The 16,734-nt window shown below is 31.9% G+C and overlaps 1 protein-coding gene across 2 annotated transcripts in view; it reads left to right on the top strand.

The window, feature by feature from the left end:
- LOC145984048 (SPRY domain-containing protein 3-like) overlaps positions 1 to 4,641 on the top strand; it is a 76,542-nt gene extending 71,901 nt beyond the window's left edge. For both annotated transcript variants that reach the window (XM_083117386.1, XM_083117387.1), the window contains one exon: positions 3,740 to 4,641. In XM_083117386.1, the coding sequence (XP_082973512.1) occupies positions 3,740 to 3,874 (135 nt within the window). In that variant the 3' untranslated portion in view covers positions 3,875 to 4,641. The remainder of the gene's footprint in view (positions 1 to 3,739) is intronic.
- Positions 4,642 to 16,734: the final 12,093 nt, after the last annotated feature.

Raw genomic sequence — 16,734 nt, 5'->3', positions numbered from 1 at the left:
AATATAATAAAAACAAGACTACGAAATAGTCTGTCCAGTGATAATCTTGAAGCACTCTTCCTCATGCAGTGTGAATGAGATATTTTCATTGCTATCGATAATGACAAAATTATCAACAAATTATGCTGTGAAAGTTCTGAAATGAAATGCCTTCTTTCACTCTAAAATATCATTTCACTTCTGATTTGTTTTAGTAGCAAATTAATTTTTAATAAAAGTGTTTGCATAGTTGTACATACCTAACAGTAATTTAATGTAATTTTAAGGGGTAAGATGATACCAGAAAGTAGCTTTTTATGTGATGATACAGGTTGCAAATTTGTACAGTAGGGTACATTCATGCATCACGATATACGCATACATATACATTCAAGCATGAAAGGAAAATAATTCTGAATTTTTAATTTATTTTTACTGACAATTTTAAGATTTTGAAAATACATTTGCATTTTATTACTGGGGTTAAATTGATATTCATTTAAAGTTTAGTGAAACAGCATGATACTTGTTCTTTGTTATCTGTGTTGGTAACAAAAAATGTCTTTACTTTCTTACGTCTACTTTTAATAGATCCAATATTAAAAAGGTGTGTGTGTCAATTCATCCTTTACTGTAATGATAGGGCATTACAATCAACAATTTCTCGAGGCACTCTGTTGGCAATCCGAGTCCAGCTCTGAGGGGGGGGGGGCTAATTTTATGTCCCATGGATGTTAGATTTTCGTACAGTACAACTTTTCTAGTTATAGTCACCTGAAGGAATGTATAAGTGAGAGTCCACTGACCTTTATTTTTAATGTTCATTAAGTTGTCATTAATGGTGGGCTAATATTCTTAGAGCCATATATGAGATAATGGGAATAATAAATTAGCTATTACATAACCACACTTCCCCATGCAGCTTTGACAAAATTAATGAGGTTTGTGCAGTTTTGCATAATTTCGAGGATGTATGGACTTCATGAAAGTGTCTGTTGGAATTTTGCATACTCCAGGATGCCTGAACTTTGTGGCTACCATTAACTTCCCATGGCCTTCTTCATTGCATCTATACTCGTCTTTCTTACATGACAATTTGGCACACACGGGAGATATACTACAAGAATTTTCAGCGAAAAATGCAGGTTCAACCTGGACTCGAAACTGGGTCTCTGTCATACCGTGCCATTGCTCTACTGCTGACGTACCAAGCCAGCCTGGCTTCATCTGATTTTTCACTGTTGCTGTTTTACTTGTGTGGAATCATCTCTGTCAATGCTACAGCAATGGGATCTGTTGTCTTTGAAACACATTAGATGTCAACGTTGCCTGGTTTACACGAAGATACGAAGATTTGACACATACAGGAGATATACTATGTAGAATTTTCAGTGAGAAAGCAGGCTTGATCAGGACTCAAACCCGAGTCTCTGTCATACCATGCCATTGCTCTACTGCTGAGCTACTGAACCAGCCTGACCTCACCTGATTTTTTTGCTATGCGATCAACAAGGTCCTCAACCTTACACCTTTTGATTCATTTGAAATTTGGCATTCTGAAAAGGCCACCTGAGGTAGGAAAATATGCAAAGTTGCAGATCCATATCTTTTGTATTTCTGAAATTGCAGTGTTGCTAACTGTGATTGTGACAATTTTTTCCAACATCTTGTTAACTTTAAATTGCAATATTTCGCCAATGAGGGCACCTATAGAAGTGATTCGGATGGTGTTGGAAAGGTCTTGAAGGGCTCTTTAACACAAGATATAGCATGTCTATGTCAGGTGAAACACAATTGAAGATGGTGTAAAGAAAATTTTGATAGCCATTTTCTTAAAAGTGGGTTTTTAAATTTTTTTCAGAAATATATGTGTCATACATACACTATTACTCCATAACTGTGCAAAATATAAAAATGGGATGCCAGTGGGATCCAGAGTTATGTTACATTTAGGTTAGGTTAGGATAGGGTAGGTTAGCTAAGGCATGATAGCAGATTTTGATAAGCAAATTCCTAATATTCGAAAGTAAAAGTCTAACATATGTAAAATAAAATACAATATTGCTTGAATTAATGTACATGAATCAGATGTTTAAATTCCCAGTTATTAGAAATACAGTTGATTCAAAAGTCCAGTCCCATAGACAACTCTGTTATCAGTGCACATAGTGAAAGAAGGGAAAGTTATTGGAAATAGGTGAGTTTCAATCTAAAGTGCAAAGTTAAGCAACTGAAGGAAGGTTCTGGGTTTGATCCTTGCCTCTAATCATCGCAGTTGTCTTTCAGTTCATAAGTTTATAACATGTTTAATATATCAAAACCAATATTAGAAACAAATGTCTACACTTAGTTCTTCTTCCACTTTCCCTACATGGTGGATGGTATCTCTTCATGGGAACCTGAATATCTTTAAAAGATAAAAAATAGTGCTTGACATTTGAAACAAAATCATTTGTATCTCATGAAGTGTACTTTCTAAGAGTTGAGTTAGTTTTGCTCAAAATCACTTCCTCAGCACAAGAATTAAATTTCAAATTTTGATAATAAATTTTAAAATGGAATTTTTAGTCCTTTTTTTTTAATGAAATAGTTTATTCTAATGGTTCAATTTTTCTTTGCATTCAGACTACATTGTACCGGTATCTACAAATAAACATATCATAGCTTAGATATTTTAATGCAGTTCAAATTTTATTAGCTTTCTATATGAAAGCTGTTCAATATTTTAATAGATTTTAGATTTGTGGTGAAACATCTGTTTGAGGTTCAGGGGATGCCAAAGAGCTTTGCATTGAATCTGGCCCAAAGACGGCTGTTGTTTGATTTCCTAGATTCGAGTCCACTATTTTGTGTAGCTCTCGAAGTGTCCTTAAGATGCTGAGTCAATGCTGAAGTTTAGAAAATTTAGACCTCCCATCGGTGATCATACCCAGGACCTCTCACACTAAAGTGATGCAGGATCACTTATTAGATTATTGCAATAATAAAAGTTTGTCAAATTTTCTCATAGCAATTTTGCTAGAGAATTCATTATGTGTAGCTTGCAGAATATTCAGACTTTAGAGTGGTATTGTCTTAGTTGGTATTTTGTATACGTCACAGGATACTTAGACTACAGAATGGTTATAACTGGTATCATAAATTAAAATCAAGCCATTACTTTCTGATATCTGACAGTATCTGTGGTAGTTAAAACCCAGTTTTGGTCCACACACTGCACATATCAGTAAGATGATTCTTAATACATTGAGAGGGTCTGTGGTGGTCTAGTTGATAGGGCATTTGACTGCCATGCAGGTGACCCAGGTTCAATTCTGACATCTCTACTTCTTACTTTGAATCATTAACTTTATGGTTATTTTCTTTTTGTAACCTCAATACTGTCCAAAAGAAAACTGGGCTAGCTTCTGTCTTGTATACTCGTGAATAAAATTATTATGAAAATGTATCTTCTCTTATAGATCTAGTAATTTGAGCTTAACACTTCAAAACAAGCAAACTCATTAATGCCCATATTTTGCCCATCAAATATTTGATCAAAATTTCAAACAATAAATTTTAAAAACAAATTTTATTTTTTATGCAAGACTTGTCTTTGTTTCTTATTGTATATAAAATAGTTCATAAACCATTTTAGTAGCAGATTTTTAAATACAATTGAAAATTCCATTCTTACATTAAATTTTGCCTCTTTTTTTTTTTTTTTGGTAAGATTACTGTCAGCTCTTTAATAGTTGTTGCATACTCTGCTTTTCTTCAGGTATTCTTCACACGAAATGGTAAGACAATAGGCAAGAAAGATGTACGAATACCAAAGGGAGGCTTCTATCCAACAATAGGAATGCTAAGCACAAGTGAGAAAGTTAGAGTTGATCTTCATCCTCTAACGGGTTGACAGTGTTTCAGGTCAAGCACTACAAGATTGGCAATAAATTTGTCCATTAGTATTTCAGGCTACTGTTGGATTTTTGTTCGTTATTATTCAGTCTGTGATTGTCTGCTACAATTTTAATTGTTGGCTAATTGTGACAGTATGTGCTTCAAAATGCATTTTTCATATACATAGGAGTTTGTTAAAGTGCTGCATAGAGTTCATGACTTCAGGATATGGGTGGTTCCTGAAGTAATAAGAATCTCCACATTGCATAGTGGATTCCTTTTGGAAATATGCTTATTGGGTGTTGTCAGAAGCATAGAACACAAATAAGTATTCTAAGTGTGTACTGCCTTATACAGACTCGAGGCTGTCAGGGCACTCATATAAGAGAATATTGAGCATACACTATTGAGTTGGGGAGCGACATATGGTGCTACTGAACTTACAGTGACAGGGCCACTGTCAGTGTTGTTACTTTGATCTATGTAAGATAGTATAATGAATTCATATTTGTACATTGTAGTAGATAGGAGATTTACATCTATATATATATATATATACATATATAAATATAAGTTAATTTATTTATTTTGAAGTGATCTGTAAATATAAATTCATTTTTAATGTACGTAAAGTTAAAAACACTTTACAGATGATTAGAGGTCCAGAAATTTCATGAGAAAATATGCTTAATTGCTTTTGTATCTTGTTTTTTTTATTTTATTTTTTATGTATTTATTCATCAAAAAAATAAAAATCTGGGACATGAAAAATGAATTTGTGATATAAGCTCATACCACAAGAAATAAATTTTCAAATTATAATTGTACTAAAACCATATAATATAATTTGAGCCATTCTAACAATTTTTTACATGTTGCATGGTAACATTATGTTCAAGATTTTTGTACCATTTTGAAAGTATGTTTCATTTGCAGTACATATTATACAGAGCCTACTTGAGATTTAATGTGCACTCAACGAATCAAATCCTAGACCTCTTGATAACCAAAGAATATAGTTAACTAGCACATAATAAATTGAAAGGGAAAAGATTGTTGTGGTGTATGTTGTACACTGTTTGTGTCTTCCCATATTCTCAGTGCACCTTCAATGTTTACATATTGCCTGAATTTTTTTCTCTAGTAGTCTTCATGTTCGTTTTTAGTAGAATGTGTCTGTAAGTTAACCATAAGCACATCCTACCATCAGCATTTGGATCTCTGGCAACAAGAAGCTACAGTTTATCTCTATTTCCCAGAGAAGAGATCAGTCAAAACTTTGGAAATCTTTGAGCAGGATTCCCCATAATAAGTTACTCTTAACATACTTCTTTTGAGCTTTTGATATCCACTTCACCAGAAAGTACCTATACTCCAGATTCAATTGCCAATACTTCTCTACTTTAACATAAGTAATAAATAATAATAATAAGCATCTACAGCTATATTTTTTTTAATTAAATTTCTGTCAACAGTTTTAATAAGGTTAGAGTATCTCAGAGAGAAAGTTAATGCAACATGCTTAAGTTTTGCTTATATTTTTACTGTAAAGGGTGTTCCCAAAATGTTTGCAAGCAAAGTGTATGGTCCAGATCTCGTCTTCAAAAAGACTGTGTCTTTGTCTTCCTAGTTTTTGTTAGAAGAGTCAAATACTCTATAAGTGCCACTGCCAGGGTTGTTGTCCCCCAACTAGGATCATTCTTCTTTGCTTAAGCACTGGCAACTGACAATTGTTAACACATAGTTGGTCAACGTACAAAAGCTGTACAATTGGAATCCTGAGAAGTTGATACCTGTAAGAGTGTTAATATATAGTTGGTCAACATACAAAGGCTATAAAAATCACAGTCCTTAAAAATCAATACCTGTAGAAGCTCTTAACAGTTCACATAACACCATTGTTAATATGTTACAATATAATGCGATAATCCATACTTCAGATTGGATTTTTGTTCCATGGAGACTACATTTCAGCCCTAGTTTTCTAGATTCTTCACAAACCAAGTCTTTTGAGTGTCTCATTATTTGTGTTATTAACTATTGAACTTTTTTTAAAACTGTATGATAAGAAAATATGCAGCATCTGGTTGCTTTTCCCTCAGAAATTGAACAAGAGTAAATATCTCATGTCAATGAAAAGAAAAATTAATATTTCTCTAGAAATATATGACAGTTGTATCCTGAAAGACACAAAAGTTATCTGGAAATGAAACTAGTTATCAAATTATTTGAGTGGTAGATATTTTAATACACACAAACTTTCATTTAACGTAATAGTGAAACTACCTTGAACAGCTGGCTTATTTAACTTGAAGTACACTGCAACACAATGACTGATTGCAATCCACTTTGATTGAACATATCTTGCACAAGACATTAAAAATAATAAAGAAAAAACACAACTTAGAAGATGACAATGTACCTGGCTTGTTTCTATCATCAAAAGCTTTGGATTGCTCAAATTATTGTAGTCCATGGACTCAAACTTTGAATGACATGAAAAATATTGTAGAATACTTGAACCTTTCCTGGAAACTTGATGAAACTTCCATCATTTTATAATGAAATTATATTATTTTTCAAGCAAAAAAGTCACACAACACATAAGTTTCAATATTTTTTCTCAAACCAGAAGGTTCAAAATTACCTGCATGTGCACTTTTATTGTTCATTCACAAGGTGTGAAATTTCTGGGTCTCTACACACATTTACGACCAGATTGGAAAGTTCATATTACATGCTCACTATTTATTTACATTATGTGAAAAATATTGCTTTTCATTTTCATCTTCCATATTCAAAGCATAAAATAACAAGGCATTGCTCCTGAAATGTTTCATAGTTTTTGGTGACACTGTGAAATTGTAAATGTTGTTCATGATTTATTTTTTTAACACATTTCATTTTGGAGTGTGGCACTTTAACTTAATATGATAACACAATAATATTTGAGGCAGAAGACAAAGATTCAGGTTAAATAGTCCTTCCTGGGAAGACATTCATAAAATTATAAGTGTATCTTTCTGTGTGTGTGTGTCTGAATGATGCATTGTATAAAGTAAATATGTTTTAAGATTAACTCAGTGTTTACATACAATAACTTATTTTTATACCACATTACTTTTTTAAAATGAAAAACTGACTCATCATAAAAATAACCTATCCAGTTAAAGTCCAACATTGTCTAACATTGTGTTTCATCATACACGATTGTGTGGCATATCATGAAATTTTGTCATGAATCTCTTTATTATGTGGGTTAGATTTGACTAATATTACATTAAAAAAGTTTTATTGTTTGTGTTCTCTTTGATGTTGAATTGCTACGTTCTCCAAAAATTAACAAGCATTAGGCAAGTTTACTGCTTACCATTGTAATTGAGCTACATTGCATTTGTATATTATATTAAAGCTACACACACATCTGTAGAAATTCTGAATGAGAAATTCATCTGCTTGGTGCACTTTCATTTAAGAAAGGTGAAAATATATGATCTAATGCATGACGACAGGGACCACAAGCTGTTCCCATTTTTATTTTAATGGCATGGTACAGTCCCGGACACTTCTGAGTTGTAACAACCTCATTTACTTTCAATTGAATCAATACAAGCCAGAAGTGTCCATGACTTCATTGAATGTTGAATAATGTCAGCACTCCACTATATTTTATGTTGAAATTGTATTTGTGTATCCAAACAGACACCAATTTTGTGATTTTCCTGGGAGTGTGAGTGCATGTGTGATTAACAATCAATTTTCCATATTCCAAAAGTATTTCACAAGAAAGTGGTGAATGTTTTAAAATAAGATTCTGTATAACATGAATTGAACACAAATGGAAAGTTATAATTTCAAGTGCTGTAATTTATTTAAAGAATAACAACATATTCTGTTATGTTGTTATCAGTTCTTTAGGAAAGAGACATGTTGGGGTAACCATAAATGGCCATTATGAGCCTTAAAAACATCTGTAAATGTATCCATGGTATGCATCAGTAATTCAGAAATATAGCAAAACACAAAGACGTATTATTAATTATAATTTGATGAAGTAATAATAAAGATGTGTAAAGTTCTACAGGTGAAACTTGAATCTTTCCATTGTTTCAGCAAACTTCGTAATGAATTTAGTGCATGAATATTTTTTTATGATTCAAATTAGATGGAGATTGATGCAATGTGTGAAAAAGTGTAGAGAGCTGCTTGAGAAGTCTGTTTTCGTCAATAGCCACTCACATTAATTTGAAATGTTTAACAGTACACTCATAATAGTGTATATGTAAGTATTTTTCCTTTGTTTTCCTGTGAGCCTATTCAGCATATCTTTTTGTGTCATTTATCCTCAGATCAGATCTGTTTCCTGCACATGTTCAGGTTAACAACACAACATATGGCAGTGCTATTAATGTCGATTTATATATATTTATGTGATTTAATGAAATATCCCATCCTGGACAAATATATTTCGTGTGTGGTAATGTATATTTCAGTGAACATGCTTGAATCAAGTTCCATGTTAAAGTTTTTAGGCAGTGTTATATGTTAGCACAGAAAGTGAAACATAATTATTTACCATTTTTACAATAAGCTTGGAATATGTGTTACTTTGTATCAATGAATTTTCATAGTATTTCTTTAATATATATCTGCAAACCTTTATAACCTTTTTTTTAAACACCATATAAATCTGTGCTCATACACATAGAATTCTTCAATGGTATAGTTTCCGATATTTTCCAATATTCTAAATTTATAAATTGCAATAATAAATAATTTGTGCAACTTGTGAAGTTCTGCACATGAAGATTGTATTCTAAGTTGGTTTGAAAATTTCATGTGGTCTGACTTTCCCAACATTGGTGCAATACAAAACTAAAATCTTATGCAAGTTTACTAATTTTTTTTATTAATTTAAAAGGTGATTAAATTGGGATGCTTATATGTATTCTTGAAATAAGAGGAAATGAATTTGCAAAGTTTGTCAGTTCTTGAAATTTTATTACGGGTATTACTTTCATTGTGAACAATTTAATATTATGCATTTTGTATAAATTTATTGAATCCCGTGCTCCACCTGTTTCTTTTGTTAAGACTCTTCTTCAAAGTCAATGTAAAAAGCATTCTTTTTTCCCCAGTAATGAAATTCATATTATCCTAAATAATGAATTCAGCTAAGAAATGTGCACATTATCTTAAATAATGAAATTGAGCTAAGAAATATGCTTATTATTTTCATTCAGCAAAATTTCTCTTTCTGCACTTTAGTGATTGCTTTCCCTGCAATTGTTCTTAATACCAATTGTTTCCTGAGTCAATAACTCACCCGAAAAGAACTTTCTCCCAATGGTTGCTACTAAATGAATGTCATTATTAGCTTTTCCTGGGCTTTTCTCTTTGCCTGGACTTCCTCTAATAGTCTTTTTCTCTCAAAATCCAGTGTATACATATATTTCAGTTTCACTGATTGAATTTATTTAATGCAACTGAACTGAAACCGGGTTTTTAATTTTTTTTTTTTTTTTTAATGCCATTTGTTTTGTTGGCATAAAGACCACTGTATGAATGCTCAAACAAGCTTTGGTTGGTAAGAGGAATGTAATAAATTGATACTGTAGAAATAACTATAAATATGGACTTTTTAAACACATTATGTGTATTAGTTACTGTCAAGATAACAACATTCATCATTTTCTCATTTTTGTATGCTTGTGAGTATTTGTGTGCAGTTCCGCATTTTGTCAGTGCTGCCGTCCTATGTATTTTAAATGCTAATTTTGTCTTTGTAATTACATATAAACATTCCTCCCTTGTATAAACTTACTGAGAAACATTCAAGATTGTAAGATTTAAAGAGTTTCTCTGAACCAATATGTTTCCCTCGCTCTTAATTGGTACTTTCTCTGCTTGTATTCGGGTATGTCAAAGAGTTGCAGTTAGCTTATTGTGGTAGAATTTAATGTGTGCCTTAAGATACCAATATGGATGTTCTCTTCATCTTGTTATTATTTTTTCTATGTAGCATTGCTAATTAATGCAGTTTCAAGTTCCATTATAATAACATTTTCCGGTGAAGCCATAATGTTATTTAAAAAAAACTATGAATGCACACATCATATAGATCTTCACGGACAGAAATGTGATTCTTTTTATTTGTTAAGTTAATAATTGAAAACAGTATGTCAGATTTAGACAACAGTAATTTCAATGAAAGTTTGTATTAAATGTATCTAAAAACGTATATTTTCAATGTACATTGTAACAACTACAGTCATGTTTATTTTTTTAGCCATCAATTGTGACTGAAATTGAACAAGCGGAGTATGAATTGTGCATATCCTGTAAAGATATTAAATGACTGACTTATTATTGTTAGTGCAGCTACTACAGAAAACTGTTTTTTTTTTTTCTCTTGAGATTGAACTATATTTAAAACATTTATATTTCTGGGTATAATTGATATGATGTGAAGGATTGCAAAACACTGTTGAAGGTGGTTGTTGGAGTTCTCCAGCTGTCCATGAATAAAATTACATCCATGTTAAATTGTTCAAATGTCAAAAAGACACTCGCTATACTTACTTTCCAAACAGTTGATCTGATTGAGTTCCCACTCATTCTTGATAATTTACACCCCTGATAGAAATTTAGCATAAATTGTGTATTAGAAAGATCTGGAAATTGAACCGCTAATTGTGCTTGTTTTTAGATGTATTTCTTATTAATATTATCATGTGATCTTTTGTTTGAGAATATTTTCAGAAACCTGGAGACAGATTTTCCCACCCTGTAATCCATTTTTATGTTTCAATACCATCATTTTTGAATCAATGTTGAATTGGTTCAAAAACTTTGTGTTACTGTAGTTGTTTTTTTGTATATATTAGAGAAGACTATCTTAAATTATTACTTGCGAACTTGACACACCCTCTTCCCCAACATCTCATTGAATAGATACAAGTATGTGTAGTCTTTTTTTATTATGGTGGGTGGAAGTCTGATCTCTTGAATGGATAGAATTTGACCTTTTGATGTATAAAATTGTGTTCACAGAACAAAATTTGTAGGTCCAATTTTGGTAAACTGATGAACAAGCACATGCCCTTGTAGTATCATTGTCATAATAAGTTGAAAAAATGCAACAAAAACCTTCATTTTTACTGCATAAGTGATGCCATGTTGTAAATGACCCCTATTGGCTTGTGGCATTTCAGAAAGTTATGCAATATTTTGCAATGACCAAATTCACATAATCAATATTAAAGAAACCTGTACATCAGCCTTTTGCTCAACATAAAAATATCTTTTATTATTAGTTTGTCACATATATGCATTCAAATACTTTCTAACTTGTTACATATATTTGAAGTATTTTTTATCCGGTAAGATTTCATTCATTGTTGGCTTAAATGTTTTTTTTGTTTTGAAATGTGTCACTGTTGTTGACAGTGTGTAGAAAAGATACTGTTGGAATTCTCAACAGAATATTAAAATTTGTCCACTTACTACTGTTTAATTTTCTTGGATTTCTTTTTATTTTTATGTAAATTTGAGCATTTTGTTTCCTTTTCCACATGGTTTGCTTTATATTAAATTTAGTAGGATAGGGAAAAGAAGTTCATGGTATTTGTACAAAGAGGTTGTTTTGTTGTCTGTGCTGAACAAATTATCTGGACAATATTGTTCATACTGTTCTTCAATGGAAAACATATTTTTCTTTTGTATGTTAAGGTGAATTCCACAGAGAGAAAATAGTTTGACATGAAGGTGATGATATATATTACTTCTTCTAAATAAGTGAATATTGCATTGGCACAGAGAATAATCACAATAATTGATTCAAAAAGAAAAGATAAATGTGGCTCCAGTAGGGTTTTAACATGATTATTGCATTATTTTCTACTGCTGTTCAACATTGGAATGCAATTTGTTAAGAACACCGTCAATAAATGCCATTATCCCAAGCTGAAATCCTAGTGAAGCTACAATTTTGTCTATTTCTTTCAATCAGTTATTTCAAGGCTTTGTAGATACTTTCTCCTTTCTTAAATGCCTGTTGAATGAAGAACCACATCAAGATATACATTGTAAAATGAAATTTATCGATATAAGTTTAATATTGTGAAATTCATTATGTATTTTGTTGTGAAAGTTTCTGCTGTAAAGAACTTTCCATCTTGCTCTACATGTTTGTTGCTCAAGAAGTGAAAATAAACTTCTACAGTGAAGTAATTGCTATAATGGCAACATATATAAATATGTTAAATTGCATCTATTTCTATTGTAAATTTTTATTAACTATGCTGTGCAATGCTTATGTAAGTGAAATGCCTGTTTCCCTGTTTGTACATAATCTGAAATCCACATAATTATATTGTATATATTTCTTTAAATGTGGACAGTTGTGAAAAAGAAAAAGCTGTTGGAATAATTCTGTAGAACTGATGAAAACTTTTTGTTACAAGAAATGAATTGTTTTCTTAAATTGTATTTTATATTTTATGTTATGTGAAATGCAAGTAAATAATCAACTTGATTGCTATTTCTACCTTCAGTTTATCATTGGCAGCACTGTTTTTACCCCTAGATTTCAAGTTTAATCTAATTTAAAATCCATAAGGTCACATTCAGTGTTCTTTATTATGCACCCATCTTTTTTCTTAAACTTTAGAATTATTTCTGTACGGTTGTTGTAGATTTCCATTTCAAATCATTAATAGAGTATGTTACTTTTGTACTGCATACCTAAATATGAGCCAATTTCATTGTTGCACTAGATGCAACAATGAAAGTATGTAAAAACAAAAGAAACCAAAAGAAAAATACAAAAATGTTGATTCAAATTGGATGCTCAAATAAAAAAAACAGATTTTACTACATATTTTGACTTACCAGTTATGATTTATAATCTTGTTTTGTAATGAAAAATTCGTAGGACATATCGTATGAAAGAAAATTTGAAACCCTGTCATTTTTGTATTAATATTTTCGCTAATTAATAAAAGTGTCAATGTGGCAGTAAAAAAATCACCTTGTAACATTAAAAACACATTTTGACATGCAAATATGTGAGATAATCTTTTTATGTTTACCATGGACTCATACCATGGTTAGATAAAAATACATGTAAACTTCATGATCATAGGAATGTTAAGTTTGTTATTACTTTATGCATGATTGGTGAAAAGTAATTGCACAGTGCCCACAAAGATACTTGGTTGCAAATTGGCCATCACTATTTCCATTGTAGAAGAAAACAATTAATTTGTATCCTGTTGGTGTGTGCTGATGTTGGCATATCAGTATGTTGGTAAAATTTGCCAATAATTTTTACTGCTCTAATATGTCCATAAACATTTAATAATTAAGTTTGCAATCCTCCCACCTGTAATTGTCTCATAATTATATACTTTATGTATATATTTATAATATTAATTTATATTACCATTACCTTTCCTAAGACAAAATCCAACACAGTCACTTAGTCACATTTAAAAAGTTGAACTACATTATTTAAGAAAATTCCTTACAAATTGTCATTTTTATATTGGATCAGTTATTAGGTATCAGGATTTTTTTTTATCAGTACGCAGGAACTTTCATGTGTGTCCATCTGTAATATTCATTTTTACATCCTGTGTGTTTACATGGGTTGGTTTTCCACTGGTTGTGTTACTATGCTTTGTTGACAGTTTTGTTTTAATTCCTGAACCTTTCATTGCATAAAACAAAGTGAACAGTATGCTGTTGGATAATGTGGGTAATAGTGATATTTGTGCATGATTGTACTGTATGAGGTATTCGGACTCTTTATCTCAAGAATGATACATTTTAGTAAATATGTAGAATTACAGAATGCTCAACATTCCTGTGAACTGAACAGACATTCACATTTTGTACTAGATAATCATATTAAGGTGTGTCAAAATTTTCAGCTTTTTCTTATTTATAGAATGAAAATATTAACTCCTGAATGCAAAACAGACATTTCAAGATGGTTCAGGAGGAGACTTGCATCCATGCATGGAGTACACCTTGTGATAAGGGAAAACCATTGTGCTAGTGGTGTTGCCTTTCTTCATACGATACTCTTTAGACCATGGAAATCCATTAAGAAGTTTTATAAAAAAACATTTTTTCTTCTTCTTTTCTATGCCCTGAGAACTGAAGATACAAAATTTCAAAATTGTCTCATAGCTAAATAACACGAAAGTGACCACAAACTTGAATTCTAAGCATAGAGATTAAGTTTATAATCTTCACACATACAGTATGAATTTGGTATCAAATATTATTAATTTAACTTTAGAGAGGTTTCCTGTTGTGAAATGAATGAATTTCCTGATAAGTATGAATTTGGTATTGAATATTATTTTATCTGCTTAAAGAATTTTTCTGTGATGAAATAAACGATTTTCCTGATAAGGTGCTACATGGTGTTTTTTTCAGTATAAATTTAGTTAATGTTATGCTGATCATTTTAGAGTGATTTTTCCATTTTGTAACTAATACTTTCAAATAAACTTCAAACAATACATATTTTTACTGCTTGTGCCATGCAAAAATTATGGATGTATTAATGTGACAAATGATATTTCTTTTTATACTACCAAGGTCAATGAAAAAGCTACAAATAATTTTTTAAGAAGTCAAATTCTGTATACAACTTTCCAAAAAATAATAAATTGGTTGTACATGAAAATCGTTTTTTTTCTTAATTATTAAATCCCAGTAAAAGTAATATACTTGGTTTTATTGATGAGATTTGAAAGAATAACATGAATATCTATGGTCATTGAAATGCTTTTGTGTGAATGTATATGATACAAGGATAAGTTATCAGGGCTGGAAAGTATCTCTGATCCGATTATCATATCTGTCCGTTCATCCATGTTAACTTGTAATATTTTAAGAATATTAGAACTTAGAGATAAAATATATGTGAAGAGCAACCTAATGACACATTATCTCAGTTTTAGTTCCTAGTGAATAATAGGTTAACATTGCGTACTTTTATGCTAACATTAGGTTGATTGATTGATTTGGGTTATTTTACTTCTTTTCTTCCACTTTTGGCTAATTACAAAAATGGAAATGAGTGTTCATGTGATAAAGTTGATGAATGAATACTCACAAACACCCATATCCAGGCCGGGATTCAAACCTGGGAGCCCTGGAATAATGGCACAATGTGCTAACCACTCTGCCGTGGAGGCTGGCACTACCATTATACCCTGTCCCAGGTAACTGTGGAGCAAGGCCACTCATAGCATCAGAGAAGTGAAGGAAATCGAGTGGCCAGAGCGAAGCAGTACACTTTGTTATGTGTTTGTTGGGTAAATTATATTATAAACAGGAAGGTGACCCAGAGGGTATGAATCGAAATTGATATACCCCCAACTAACATGTTACAACTAACACATTTCCAGTTCCATGCGTTTTTGAGATGCAAAATCGACGGGACGTAAAAATCCATCCTTCATACTCTGATTCAAGGTGGCACCTAAAGCTAATCCAGATGCGTCACACTGTAGCACAAACTCTCTAGAAAAATCTGGTAAGGCTAAAACTGTATGTTGAAGAAAAACTGGCTTCAGATGATCAAATTGTTGCTGATCCTTCTCGGACCATGTAAATGGTATATTCTTCTTTTTCTTGTCAGTAAGGAAGGTTGTAAGATCCGCACAAGATGGAATAAAGCGGGCATAATGGCCTAATAGTCCCAAAACATGCTGAATAGCTTTGAGATTCTTAGGAGGTGGAATTTCTTGGATGGCTGATATGCGATCAGCCTAAAATTAATTGTCCCTTGTGTAAAATGTACCCCAAGTACTTAACTTCGCGCTTCATCCCCCAAGTACTTAACTTCGCGCTTCATCCATTTAGATTTTGTAGGGTTTACTGTCAAACCTGCTTCTCTTAATGACTGAAGAACCTGTTGAAGATGTTTGAAATGAGTTTCCTCATCGGGACTGTAAATTAATACGTCATTAGCATATGTTACCAAAAAATCATGCTTAAATTGACCTAGAATTTTATCCAAAGCACGGGTTAACAGTTGTGTCCCTAGATTTATTCCAAATGGAACCCGAGTATACCTATATTGTCCAAAGGAAGTTACAAAGGCTGTAAGATTTTCACTAGGCTCATCCAATCGGATCTGATGGAAACTTTTACATAAATCTAAACAAGAAAACACCTTTTCAGATTGCAAATGTTGGAAAATGAGATCAATACGTGCTTGTGGAAAACTGTCGTAGGCAATTAAGCAGTTTTGGTTTTCATAAGAGCACACTAAACTATGTCCGCCGTCCATTTTATCAACAAGGAAACAAGGGGAAGCTTACAGTGATGCACACGACTATAATATTCTGGTCCATCAAGTCCTTAATCTGGTCACGGAGTATAGAAGTTTGAGTAGGATTTAACTGAAAAGGAACATCAGTAATTAAAGGAATGGAAACTGGTTCTAATGTACAAGTACCAACACGTTCGGTAACCACATCAAACTGTTGCAATAAAGTCTTAATTTTTGAAGGCCAGATGAGCTAATTCATTAATACTAGATGAATTCTCAGTTTGTCGTTTTTGCGACATTGGTCTACACACAAAAGGAATTTGGACACTGGAATAAGAGAAAGATACAATAAGTTTCTCAAAAGAAATGGTACCCTTTGAATGAGAAAGGAAATCCGAACCCATAATGACAGGGAAGGGTAAATCTTCTGAAACCCAAAAGTGCCATTTCCATGACAACCCTTGAATTTTTGAAGTCAATAATGCACGTGATCCTAACGTTATTGACTGACTTGAGTACCATCGTTAACTATAGGTGATTTAGAACGAAGAGTAGCCAAAAATTCTCTGGGAATCAGA

The sequence above is a fragment of the Lepisma saccharinum genome, chromosome 2 (genome assembly GCF_977018435.1).
Source record: "Lepisma saccharinum chromosome 2, izLepSacc3.1, whole genome shotgun sequence".
Lineage (NCBI taxonomy): Eukaryota > Metazoa > Arthropoda > Insecta > Zygentoma > Lepismatidae > Lepisma > Lepisma saccharinum.
This window is presented reverse-complemented; position numbering and strand designations above follow the sequence as displayed.